Genomic DNA, 13,539 nt, shown 5'->3' with positions numbered 1-13,539 from the left:
GGAAAGCATCAACTCAATGGTGCCCCAGTAAAAGCAGCAGCAGCCAGGCAACCTGTGGTAAGTAAGCATGGCCTTAAGCAGCCAGGCAGGAACGTTTTATGAAAGCTGGTTCTTTCTGACTCTGTGCAGTGATGCATGCAGCACCCCAGCTTTTATGCAGCTTAGCTTCCACTTCTTCCACTTTGTGACCCTCCAGATGTTTTGGCCTACAAATCCCATCAGCTGCAGTCAGCAGAGTTGTAGCTAAACATCTGGAGGGTCAAAAGGTGCCCACTTCTGTGCCATATGTTTCCCCATCTTTTATTCTCTCCCTACTTCTTCTCATAGCTCTAAGTTTTTATCCCCTCTCTTTTCACTCTTTAGCTATGTTTTGCTTTGTTTTTTGCATCCTCCTAGTTCTGTCTTTACTTCGAATCATAGAATAGTAGAGTTAGAAGGAGCCTATAAGGCCATTGAGTCCAACCCCCCCGCCGAATGCAGGAATCCACCTCAAAGCATACCTAAAAGATGGTTGTCCAGCTGCCTCTTGAAGGCCTCTAGTGTGGGACAGCCACGACCTCCCTAGGGCATTGGTTCCATTGTCATACTGTTCTCACAGTCAGGAAGTTTTTCCTGATGTCCAGCCGGAATCTGGCTTCCTGTAACTCGAGCCCATTAGTCCATGTCCTGCACTCTGGGATGATGGAGAAAAGATCCTGGCCCTCCTCTGTGTGACAACCTTTCAAGTATTTGAAGAGTGTTATCATGTTTCCCCTCAATCTTCTCTTCTCCAGGCTAAACATGCCCAGTTCTTTCAGTCTCTCCTCATATGCCTTTGTTTTCATTCAACAAGTTGGTTTTACTTCATTAGGTTATTTGTCATCTGTGTCATCAGCAAAGTCTTAGCTTTAAAAGGCAGTGTGTTGCTGCTAGAAGTGACTAAGGTACATGTAGGCAGACTATAAAAATAATTGCAGGCTAGTAGCTTTTGAGAACTTTTGTAAAGTTGCTGAACAATGCTTAGACTTACTCCTTTGTGAAGAAGCAAAAGCTGAACAGTAAAGAATACAATTGAGCAAGGACCAATGGACAGTTGGAATTTCTCAGACACAACTGGAAGAGAAGAGAGTCTCCCCCAATTCACATATACACATCCTGATCCTAAGAACTTTTACACAGACGTTAGCACTGTTAAATGCAATGAAGTAAGCATGCTTAGAGCTACAGTAGTCTCAACGCCAACTTCTGGTTTTCATCCCAACCATCCCATCAGGGAATCACAAGCCTCAACATCTACAGTAACTCTGCAGATGCTTCACTGGGACGTGTCGCTCCAGAAGGGCTCTTGGTCTCCTCTCAGTCTGGCTTCCTTCCAAGCAATTCCCGCTGTACACTACAGACGTCCCAATCTCTCAGCAAGCCTTCCTGGTCTTCCATAGAGGTAGCCAAACACATTTCTTTCTTCTCCGTAGTGGCACCCACCCTCTGGAAAACCCTCCCTCATGCGGTTCGGGAAACAGAAAACATAACATCTTTTAAACACCTCCTGAAGACACAGGCTTTCCCTGGTTTTTAAAGTAGCTGATTTATATTGCCTTTTAAAACTTTTTAATGTTTTAAATTTATACTCGTTATATATTTTGGATGCTCACATGTGCAAGCCATAATTTCAACAGCCAAGAAGCAATGAGCATGCGTGTGTTAACTTGCCCTAAGCCCACAGCTTTCATCTTACAGAAATGGAGGAAAAACAGAGATAAAGAGCAAATATTCCTGCTGCCCGTCTACGTGTGTCACTGATGGAGTGCTTGCAAGCCAGAAACAGGCATGCCCGCACGCACGCACACATACATACACTCTACAGAGCAGAATGTTTGAAAGAATATTTCCTTTCCAGGCCCTGCCGTAAAACAGCTGATATTTTCAGAACAATTAATCCTGGCACAGCCAGGCACATCCTCCATTGCAGTTCCCCGCATAGAGGGGGGCATCTGGTTTCTGGCAGAAAAATAAAAGGGGAGGAAAAAAGAGGACAGGAACTGACAGGAAGCAGAAATGGGTTCCACGGAGATCCTGCTTTCTGGAAGAAGAAGAAAAAAGGACTCCCTGTTTTAGCCAACTTGGAGTCAACCCTCAAGGCAACTACACTTGTTTGCAACAAGGTTGCTCTGAAGTAGCTGTCCGCCTGCTTGCTCTGCTCCCTCTGGTGGCAGGAATTCCCAAAGAGGAATGTGTTGCTGTCAACAACATAGTTGTGTGGGAAGAGAATCAGGTCATAGGTTTGGAAGCTAGTTACTTGCATGTCAGGCAGAATTAGCCAATGGTTTAGAAGCGCTCCTTGAGCCTCGTGTGGCGCAGAGAGGTAAAGCAGCAGTTTCTGCAGCTGAAACTCTCCCCACGGCCTGAGTTCGATCCCAGCGGAAGCTGGTTTCAGGCAGCCGGCTCGGGTCGACTCAGCCTTCCATCCTCCCGAGGTCGGTAAAATGAGTACCCAGTTAGCTGGGGGAAAGGTAATAACGGCCGGGGAAGGCAATGGCAAACCACCCCGCTATAAGGCCTGCCAAGAAAACGTCAGCGAAAGCTGGCGTCCCTCCAAGAGTTAGTAATGACTCAGTGCTTGCACGAGAGGTTCCTTTCCTTTAGGAGCACTCCAGCAGCTTCCCACAACCTGGTGCCCTCCAGATGCATTGGAAATCAACACCAATGATCACTCACCATTGCCTCTGTTAGCTGGGGCTGATGTGAGTCGTAATCTAAAACATCTGGAGAGCACCGGTTGGGGAAGGCTGCACTAGGAGACGGGCGACCCAAGTTCAAATTCTCCCTCAGCCCTGAAACCCAGTGGGTAGGTTTGGGCCAGTCACTATCTCCCAGTCACACAGAGTTATGATGGGTAAGGAAAGAACCATGTAAACTACCCTGAGTAATCCAGAGGATGGGCAAGATAAAAAAGAGAGAGAGAGAAGATTGAAAGATTTGTTTACAAGGATTGCGTCTCTACTCCATAAGGAAGACTTTTTAAAAACCAGGTATTTTGCAGATTATCCTGCAGCAAGGAGCAAACTACTTCCCTTGCTTTAGGAAGCTACTTAACAAGTCAGGCCGCTGCAGACAAACTCGTTCTACATCCTGGATCCCTGCCTTGGCAGGGAAGTGGATCAATGTTTACTCTCTCTCTCCACTTGAAACTGTGGGAGATCTGCTCACTGCTAGGGATGGGGGCAAGAAATTGATTCAGTTCACATCTGAATGCAAACCTACTTAATTTGCACTTCTCACACCAAAGTGTGAATTAAAAGGTTCTCCAATTTTTGTGATACAGTCTTCTAATCAAAAAAATATATACAAAACACATATATTAGGGGAAAATGCATACAATAGTATATATTAGTGAAAAATATCACACAAAAATGCATTACAGAAGACAAAATTGCTTGCAATAATGCGTATATTAGGAGGAAAGAAAGGGAAAAGAATCTCTTGTGCAAGCACTTGAGTCATTGCTGACTCCTAGAGGGACGCCTGCTTTCATTGACGTTTTCTTGGCAGACTTCATAGCGGGGTGGTTTGCCATTGCCTTCCCCAGTCGCAGTTACCTTTCCCCCAGCTATCTGGGTACTCATTTTACCGACCTCGGAAGGATGGACGAAATTGCTTGCAATAATGCATATATTTGGAGGAATACACATGAAAACATGTGCAAAAATTTTTTAGACTTTTAAACAAGAAATTGCAAACTGATGCAGAAATGGGACAGAATAAGGCAAGACTGGAAAAATGGTGAAACTGACAGAAAGCAAGATCAATAGACTTGTCTCTCCTTATTCACAGCAGGTGGTTTTGAACTGTGTGTTCTGAACAAGCACAGAATTTTTGTTCAGGGCACAGAATTCAACATCCTAAGATTCCCAGTTTTCATTTTAAAAAACGGTTTCTAGTCCTTATTTATGCAAAGAGCATCTTGAAAGTGCCCTTGCGAAATTAATCCAATTGCAATAGGTTTGGGAGGTTACAAGGGAGTGGTACTGAGCAACATACAAAGCAGCCTTATAAAGAGTCAGATGATTGATCTATCTAGCCCTGTGTTGACTGTCAACAGTTCTCTAAGATCTCAGGCAAAGAAGGGTCATTCCCAGCCCTGCTAGTAGGGATAGTTTCAACTGAATATGCTACAGATTGATCCCGGGGCCTTGTCCGTGCAAAACCTTTGGCTCAGTGGTAAAACACAGGCTTGGCACGCTCAAGGTCTTCCGACATCTCTAACAATGCTATTTCAAGCAGGTAGCATGCAAGGTTTGGGACCCTCCACAGCTCTTTGCTTCTTCTCGTGGAGCAGGAAGAACAATGCAAAAACAAAAAACAAAATGTGTGCAAGTTTGCTTAAGTCACCATATTCAAGAGCAAATTTTTTTTAAGCAGCACAGAGGACACAATTCTCCATAGCCAGGACTATTGTTACAGGACAGAACAGGGCATCTGGCATTGTGCATGAAAAAGGGAAGCTTCACAATGCTTGCCCTCCACCCCCACTGAGAACTGGTTCCTCCACTACAGTGTTAGCATTGCGCATGTGCGCGCACACACAGCCTGCAAAGAACCCTGTGTACACAGCAAACAAAGCTCAACCTGTACTTTGGCTCCATTCCAGAGAACCCTGCTTTGTCTCAAGAACAGAGACATATTGGGAGTATTTTTAACTTCTACAATGGATTACTGAAAGACACTTGGAAATGGCAAATTTGCAATTGCCTATGGGTGAGTGAGCTTGGGCCTCATGATAGGAGGCAAAGGGTAAGGGAGAGACCAGAGAGTAGCTAGAGCCGCAAGAAACCTGGGCATAAGGTAGTGGGATTGATATGGCTGACAACCAAGAAATACAAATGATATATGAGGATGCAACTTGGTGCGAGGGCAGGCAGTGTAGCGCCGACATCCCAACAAAATGAGAAACATGCACATATCTCTCAGGCTGGATTTAAAGCAATAGAAGGAACTGCACCAGTTCAGGCCACAGGTGAGGGATAGCCACAACTCTGAATGCTCCCCTATGTTTGTTTCAAATCTTGCAAAGAAAAAATCGACATAGCAGGGAGAAAGTACTTACCCCAGATTCCACCCTACTGTGCTACTTTTCTGGCATGATCTTTTTTTAACCCAACTGATTTGTACATTCAACAAAAAAAGTATTCCCCCATTTGCAGTATGAACTGCGCCATACAACCTCATTCTGCGGTGAATAAACCAAAACACATTCCCTCCCTTTGAGTGACTGGGACTTGGAAAGCAACCATTTATGGCACCAGTTTGCAGGGCAAATTGATGTTGCTAGCCAACCTTCCCTTGTGGGGATTAACCCAGTAGGCCCAGCTAGACTTGTAGGGGAGCACCCTCTCCTACGAAGTCTCCCAAAGCATGCAATTAAGCTGCCTTGATCTCTATTCTACCAGATAGGAGCGGTAGGAGCCTCGTGACTTACCCAACACAATAAGCTCAGCGTAGGCTTCGTTGTTGCCTTGCAAGTCTTGTGAGGATGTCACAATGCAGTAGTACACCCCACTGTCACCCCAAGCTGTCTGCTCTATGCTGAGGTCAGCATCTGGAGGAGGAGGGAAGAGAAGGCAAAAAACAAAACAAAAAAGTATGTCAATATGGATGCCGAAAAGTACATTTCTGGAACCGATGCATGTTCTTCTTTTGTCCCACATGTTCCCGTAATGTTGCACTTACAAGGAAAAGTCACATTATCCCTAGCATAGGAAAATACCTTTCTTAAGAAAATAAGATTCATCTCCCAGGTGTTGTAAGCCAGCCAGCCACAACCTGGTGTCATCCAGATGGGTTAAGACTACAGGATGGAATTGTGGTCCAACACACCTGGAGGGCACTAGGTTGGGGAAGGCTGGTATATGCAGCACTGCTAGCTCATGATACAAAGATAAACCACAGTATGTCAACCAATGTCTAGCTATCTAAGTTTTTAATCTATTAATATAAGTACATTCACATGTTTCATAAATATATATAGACACTGAATACAGATGCCCTCTTGAGATAGTAAGGAATATTGGGCCATGGCTAGACAAGGGCTTATCCCAAGGATCGCCCCGGGATCATCCCTGTGCGTCCAGATGACACACAGGGGATCCTGGGAGCAGGGAGGGATGATCCCTCCATTTCCCCAGGATTTTGCCCTATCCTTCTAGCTCAGTTTTTCCGTGGTCCCGAGCTGATCTCGAGACCATGGAACGTGTGGCTGGGCATCGCGGTTTGTCCTAGCTCCTCGCAAGTAACCGCAAGGAGCCAGACACGGGGCACAGAGCTCTGTGCCCATCAGGGATGAGGTGGAGGGAGCAGGGAAATTATTATTTTTTAAAAAACTTACTGTTTTGCAGACAAGCGCTCGTGCACTCCTTTTCCTTTAAAGACTAAAACAAAATGGCGGCCATGATGTTGCGCACCGCGTATAAACGAGGGCGACAATCTCGCAATCATAAAATCGTGAGATCGTCGCCCTTTCACCCCCTCATCTAGCTGAGGCCTAGGAGTAACGTGCAGTTTAACAAACAAAAGCTACCACATATTATTAGATGGAAAGGTCAGCTTCTGTATTTTCTTTTCCTGTCCCCTATTACAGGGACTTGGCAGAACCAAAATAGCCTCAGAAACAAGAGCACCCATAAGCCACAGCCAATACCAATTAAGATTTGCCACTGCCGATAAAACTTTTCTCTACAATGAATCTACTAAAGCTTTAATTGACGAAGGCTGCAATCCTATGAATGCTTAAGTGGGAGAAAATCCCACTGAATCCGGTGGGGCTTATTTCCAAGTAAACATGCATAGGGCTGTGATGTAGATCTACCTTTTAAAGCTTGCAGTCCGTGATAAAGCAAGAAGAGCATACAAACCATGCTGTGGATGTAAAGAAGTTTGTGCCCCACAGCTAGGCACAATGAGGTACAAAGAAGAATAACCAAACAGCTTATTTTTTTAAAAAAAGAAAATCAATCCAAACTGTATGCTTTAGTGAAAAGGAGGAGAGAAGACTAGGAATACCGTTGAATCAGATTTCCTGCAGAGGAAAAATATGGGGGAAAGAGCTGGAGCCAGTAGGAAATTTTAAACTGTTTCACTTCTCTTTAGAGCGGTCCAGATAAAGCTTATTCTCCTTTTCTGGGGGCTCCCTAGACACACTTTTATCCAGGATCTTTGGAGGCCATGAGTTTCCACTGTCCCCTCAATCACAAGAGCAAACAGACAACGGTCACATTTGATTGTTGATTGAGCGAGCCAGCATGCACACACCTCAATCACGGCCTTCCCTGCACCACAAGAAAAACCAGAGAAAGTCCGGTTGCTGCTCTCTCCTGCTGTGTGTGGGAGAAGCAGCATGACTGCAATGCCCGACTGAATGGGCCTCATGCTCCTTTTTTACTTCCTGTTTTCAAACAGGAAGTAACTGAGGGACGACGGAGAAGCAACAGTAGCCAGCATTTCTTCCTAGGTGTGATAGAGCTTAATGTCTGTATTAAGATAAATACTAGATCAGAAGAGGCCCAGGGTCTGCATTCTGCTAGGACTTCCCAGGAACTATGAACAGGAAGAATGTAGTTGCACAGGAGAGTACAAAAAATAAATAAACTAAAAGATAGTCTTACAGATTCAGTAGGGCCCCAACAGCCTCAGCTTTCATTCCTAACAAACACAAACAACAATTGCTAAGGAGCACACAACTACTACAATTAAACCACTTGAACTCTAATATGTTTACAAACGTCTTATGTAGTTTATAATGAAGTTTATGCACATGTATCAAACATGGAAAACATCCAAACATACTTTGCCTGAAGGCTAACAAACAACCCACCAAAGGATCCACAGACTAAAAACATACATGATGTTGGAATGAAAGGCGCTAAGTACTAATTTCTGAATAGGCGAGTCTGTATCTTAAGCATGCAGCAAAACTGTGCAGCTCTCAATTGGTGGAAGAGTCATTGTTTGAGCAAGATGCAAAAAAAAAAAGCAAAACTCCTACAAAGGCCAGCCACCACACCCTGCCAGGGGGATTAAGCAGGAAACTGACAAAGAGGCCTCCCCAGGCACTGCATTCCAAGTTCATCAGTAAGTCACCATGTGTGCAACTGAGGAACCTCTCAAAGAGGTGCTGATGTAGTCTCTTCTCCTTCATGGAGAAGAGACTACATGAAAGGCCTAAATGCCTGCCACCCCCTCATATCTGCCCTGGCTGGGAACACAAAGCTGCACAAATGAAAGACTGTGTGGAGACCTTATAGTGCAAGAATGTGTGTGTGTGTGGGGGGGGGGGAATCTAATATAGCAGAGCAGCCTGCCCCAACTTGGTGCCCTCCAGATCTGTTGGATTGCAGCTGCTATCATACCCAACCAGTGTTGACACAGTGCTGCATTTTTGGCTCTCAGGCCTTAAAGTGAAGAGAACTGTAGGGCTAGGCGAACAGGCGGCAAGGCAAGGCCCACAGAGAATGTGATGAATCTGACAAGGATTTCTGCTGGCACAACTCTGCATTGATGCTAAGTGACAACTCATAGGCCAGGACATTCTCCCTACCGCCTTTCCCCCAGGAAAGCCTCATCAGGCCACAAGCTGTCTACAATCCTAGGCAGTGGATCGGATTAAGCGTCTATCTCAGCCTTCCCAACCCACCCACCAGATGTGTTGGGAGTTCAACTTCTACCACCACAAACCACTGCCCGTGCTGGCTTGGGATGGAAACTTGCATTCCAACACATTGCAGGTGGGAGGGAGCACCAAATTAGAAAGGATGCTCTAATTTCTCAATGAGATGGGCAGGAGTACTCAGTTCAACATGACACAACAAAGGCAGTGCAGCAAAATGTTGTTTGGGGATTTCTCTCAACTGGTTTGAACTTGGGTGTTTGTCATTTGACCCAAGGCTTCAGGATGGATCAGTTTAAGTTAGCAATTATTTGGGTGGCTCAAGCCATTAAACACCATTAACATCAGAATAAAATGTTACTCCCTCTTCTGCTTACACAGCCCAAAACAAAATGCAATTAGTCCCCACGTGCTATTAACCAAAGGCAAATTATGGTCTTTCTAATTTAACATGACCATGGAAGCAGTATTGAGCAAGAGAGCAGGAAACAAGGTCATATAAAGTTGCTATCATAGTTTTTAAAGCAATGCTGAAGCAAGAAGCACCAGCTGATAGGATAAGGAGGGCCTCTGCTCTCTTGCAGGAATGGTAAATAGGGTTTCTTTGGGCAGGGAGCCCAATCCTTGCATATAGATTCCCAGCTGACCTAGCGCTTATTCTACACCAGAGAAGTTGCCCAAAGCAAAGTTTGTGCGAACAAAGGATGCACCAACAGTGACACAGTAACAGGTTAAATTTACTTTCTATATGCTGAACCATTTGACCCATGGGGTGGGTGGGGAATGGGGATTGTGCAGTAAGAGCCAGGCCCAGCATCAATACTCAGCATAGGTGGGCAGCGGCCAAGAGCCATGGGGGTTAGAAGGGCCCATCTGCCCCTGAGCCTGAAGCAGCTACCACCATCTTTCTCCTCCGCTTCCCCTGCTTGGCCCCACTGGCAAAGCACCAGAGCACCTGGCTGAACCTGCAGGCTCTGACACTCCATTTTGGGGAAAAAATGTATTTACACTTCAAGTACCAGCAATCTGCCTTTTGGGAAGAGACATGGCCAATGAGGGCACAGGGTGGTCGTTACATCACTTCTGTGCCCTCACTGGCTGACCTCCCAAGGGCAGTGTCTGATTAGTTCAGATTGCTTCTATTCAAGATATGTTTATTTTTTTAAAAAAAACCTTTTAAAATTGCATGCAAGGCCTGCAGGTTCAGCTGGGTGCCAAAGCATTTTGCCAGTGGGACCATTCAGAGGAGGAACCACTGCCTCCCCACGCCACAGAAAAAAACCGAATGGAAGGAGGCAGACTTTGGTGGCTGGTAACAATGGGTGAGGGGGCTTTGGCTGGCCGGTGATAGTGAGCATGTGGGCAGCTTCAGTGGGCACAGTTCTTGGGCTGGCAGCAGACAGGCATGGGTCTTGGAGGGGACAGGGGAGATTGGGGCGGGGAGGGCAAAGAGACTACACCAAGGACTCACCAGGCTCTGGCGTCAGTCCTGGACAGACTGGGGAACATGGGTGGGAAAATGCTGTTGTACTCATGTCCTGCTTGTGGGTTCTTGGCCAACAGCTGTTTGGCCACTGTGTGAACAGAGTGCTGGACTAATTAGACCCTTGGTCTGATCCAGCATGGCTCTTATGTTCTTAAGAGGACTTTGTTAACTGCATACAATTTTAAAGAACTGTACCTGAACTGTTACAGAAAGGAGGTTAAGTAATGTGGCTCAAGAAATGTAAGCTTGGTTACATTCATCTATAAAAGAATCACACCAGGTCTTCACAGTCTCAAGGGTGTGGCTTGAAAATTCTAACTGCAAAACAGCAAAAAGGATCAAGCGCTGAAGTTTGGATACATTATCCCCCCACCACCACCATACAACCTATGATTTATCAAGGATTTGGGGACTGCTTACCTCTGACTTCCCCCCACTATTTAAGGGTAAAAAATTCAGACTAAGACGTCCAGAGTATACAAGTAACATGATTATCTGCTGCAGTTTGGCATCTGTACCAGTGATTGAAGCTACCTGCAAATTTTGTTAGTTACAGGCCTATAAGACACATAAATGAAGATCAGTCTTCTAGCTCAAATTATATGTCTGATGGAATCCTTCTTGTCAGTAAAAAAAAGTCACCTGCCTTACCTTTCAGTCTAGCAGCTCAGCTTTGCTGCAACTCTCTTAAGCCAAATTACTTTCTCTAATCAATGGTCGAAGGACCGGAAGTGTATTGGGCCATACAATTCAACACTTTCACAGATTGTCAGACTGCAACACTGCCCAGCAATCAATTTTGATCTGATCAACACATGCAACAGAAAGTCGTGGTACACTTCAAACAGGAAATAATAATTTTAAAGGTTATCTTATATTAAACTCCTTGAAAATAGAAACTTACCACATTAAGAAGACTGCAGCCCCTGTAAAATGCTACAAGGGGACATTCAAAACATTATTCCTACAAATGCAGTCTGTATTGGTACAGTCTACTCTATTACATCATGGCTCTTCGACCTCATTCTGCTGACACATAAACTAGAGACTACCAGATACAAAGGACATGCTCAGGCAGAGGCAAGCCATTAGATTTAATACCCAAGGAGAAACGTCTCCACCTTTCCATTTAAAAAGTAAATAAATCCCTTTTTCTTCCTGAAAGTGAAACTGTGAACGAGAGTATGACTACATTTAAGATCAAAATTCTGTAGGGAAGCTGGGAGCCAGACACAATTGCTTGGTGGACCTTATCTAGCTTGTGAGACTCCAGTTCACCATTCCTGCTCCAGAGCGCAAAAGCTCATTCTGCACATTGTCTCCACTGGATCTCTGATCATCATCTCAAGCCGCACAAGATTCCAACTGAATCCTCCTGTACTTCCTGACAGAGCTGCAATTAGATGCTTAGAAAGTGCTGGGAGAGTGGAAAGTGTGCTGCATAGAATATAATTAAAGGATGTCATTTAACTGCTAGTTATGGTGCTAATGTAGAGCAGTTAGTCAGGTTTCACACCTGAATCCATTCTGTGTTTATAGGAAGAGAACTATGAAGCAAGAAAATTAATACAATTGCCCAAAAGGGGATTTTTCACAACATGAGTCATGCCTCCCTGTGGCAAGGGGTGAAAATCTGTTAATGACACTATAATTTTCGTGGGTTTGCAGGGAGGCAAGTAAGAAAGAACAGCATGTAGCGCTTCTGAATCTGACGATTGCCACTTGTTTTGAAACATGTTATCACAGGCTGCAGGGGTTTTGCCATGGACTTTTGACCTGCCCAAACAGTAAATGCTGTTTGTTCTTGTTTTGACACCCTACTCAAATACTTGTTGTTGCCAGAGCTCTTTAAAAAAACAGAACACACACACACACAGAGAGATATGAAAAAATAAGTAGCACTGACAGAGTTTAGAAGAGGGCTGATTTTCTGAGGCATAACAGCAAGGGCAAGATGGGGAAGGATTACAAAAGGGATGCCGTCTTTGGTCCCAATTTGCAAGAAACCAGGGCTGCAATATTTACAGTGCATACCCATGCATGTTTACTTAAAAATGTACCAGTTGAGCTCACTCCTCATTAAGTGTGTTTAGGACTGCAACCTTACGTCCTGCGAGTTGCAGTTTTCCCCCCACATATTTTGCAATGACTGCCAATATCCTCTGAAAAGCAGTAAAGGACAAGGGGTTGTTGGGATCTGGAATTAACGATAACATCATTCAAAGCTTTTATCAGTCCTAGAAAAGTCACTGCTATTTGCAATGATCCCAAAGCGCTTCACTTGCTGGTTGCAAGAGTGAATTAAGTCATGTTCCCACAAATCTTGAAGCAATCAATACAGAAATAATGACTAATCAAAATAAACATGAATGTAAGCCTATGTGGCAGGGTCTCGCTATTTACTGTTTTACTCTGTACAGCACCATGTACATTGATGGTGCTATATAAATAAATAATAATAATAATAATATTGAAGCAGGCAGAACATAACGAGTAAGCACATTATTTAAGTGCTCCAGAGTTTCCTTGGCTTCCGACAGGCAGGCACAATCGAGGGTACTGGTTTTGACCTTAACAAAAAAATCTAAGTGAATTTGGCCTTGGAAGGGTATGGGTTCTGCATGTCGGTTACATACGCTACATATAACTTTCAGACTCTCCCCAACTGTGACAGATCAAGTACTTCTTCAATCTGTCTACAGCACTTTTATCTACTCTACAGCTGAGTAAAATAATTACAAATTCTGCTGCTCTTGGCCAGGTTTGTGGTTTGGCAACACCAGCTCGGACAAAATACCTGTTATCAATCAAGCAGCAATATGATCCATGTGGAGGTAGAGTATGAGGGTACACTCATGCCCTACCTCCCCATTCTGCACCACAATAAACCCCTACTACACACAGAAATGTGAATGGGACCAGAGCACAGCCCAACTTTCCTCTTTAGAAGTTCAATGGCAAAGCACATTATTTGTCTACATGAATCCTTAACTCCTCTCTACTTGAAATCTCAAGCAACTAGGTTGGGAAAGACATGTGCCCAAGTTCCTGGAAAGGTAGGCTGAAGAGCTATTGCCATTTAAAGTTAACAAGACAGGGCTATCTAGGCCACCAGTGTTAGTACACCTCTTTCCAAGTAGAAATTATTGTTGGGCTTTAACCAAATATTGGGAATTCATGTGTTGGCTTTCTGTCCAGGCCTTGCCTGCAAATTCAGTTTTTTGCAGCTTGAAGCTTAGCCACCTATTAATTTTCCAAAGGTTTTTAGAAGTATTCTTGGAGAACTGAAATTCTCTGAATGCCTTGTGGTTGCGTGTTAGGTTAGGAGAGGCATGCCCGGTCAGAAAGCTCAGCTAATATTGATAGCTGCATTCCATTACATGTAAACTTATCAGTCTCCAACCGACAGAAAACC

At 44.5% G+C, this 13,539-nt stretch overlaps 1 protein-coding gene across 4 annotated transcripts in view; it reads right to left on the bottom strand.

Annotated features, from left to right (window-relative positions):
• The window catches only part of LSR (lipolysis stimulated lipoprotein receptor), a 31,421-nt gene that overhangs the window by 10,020 nt on the left and 7,862 nt on the right, over positions 1-13,539 (bottom strand). For all 4 annotated transcript variants that reach the window (XM_063140550.1, XM_063140552.1, XM_063140553.1 and 1 more), the window contains exon 3: positions 5,456-5,575. In XM_063140550.1, the coding sequence (XP_062996620.1) occupies positions 5,456-5,575 (120 nt within the window). The remainder of the gene's footprint in view (positions 1-5,455; positions 5,576-13,539) is intronic.

Source organism: Elgaria multicarinata, chromosome 13 (genome assembly GCF_023053635.1).
Source record: "Elgaria multicarinata webbii isolate HBS135686 ecotype San Diego chromosome 13, rElgMul1.1.pri, whole genome shotgun sequence".
In the NCBI taxonomy this organism is placed as follows: domain Eukaryota; kingdom Metazoa; phylum Chordata; class Lepidosauria; order Squamata; family Anguidae; genus Elgaria; species Elgaria multicarinata.
Note: the sequence above shows the minus strand (reverse complement) of the source record. Positions and strands in the feature narration are given on the sequence as shown.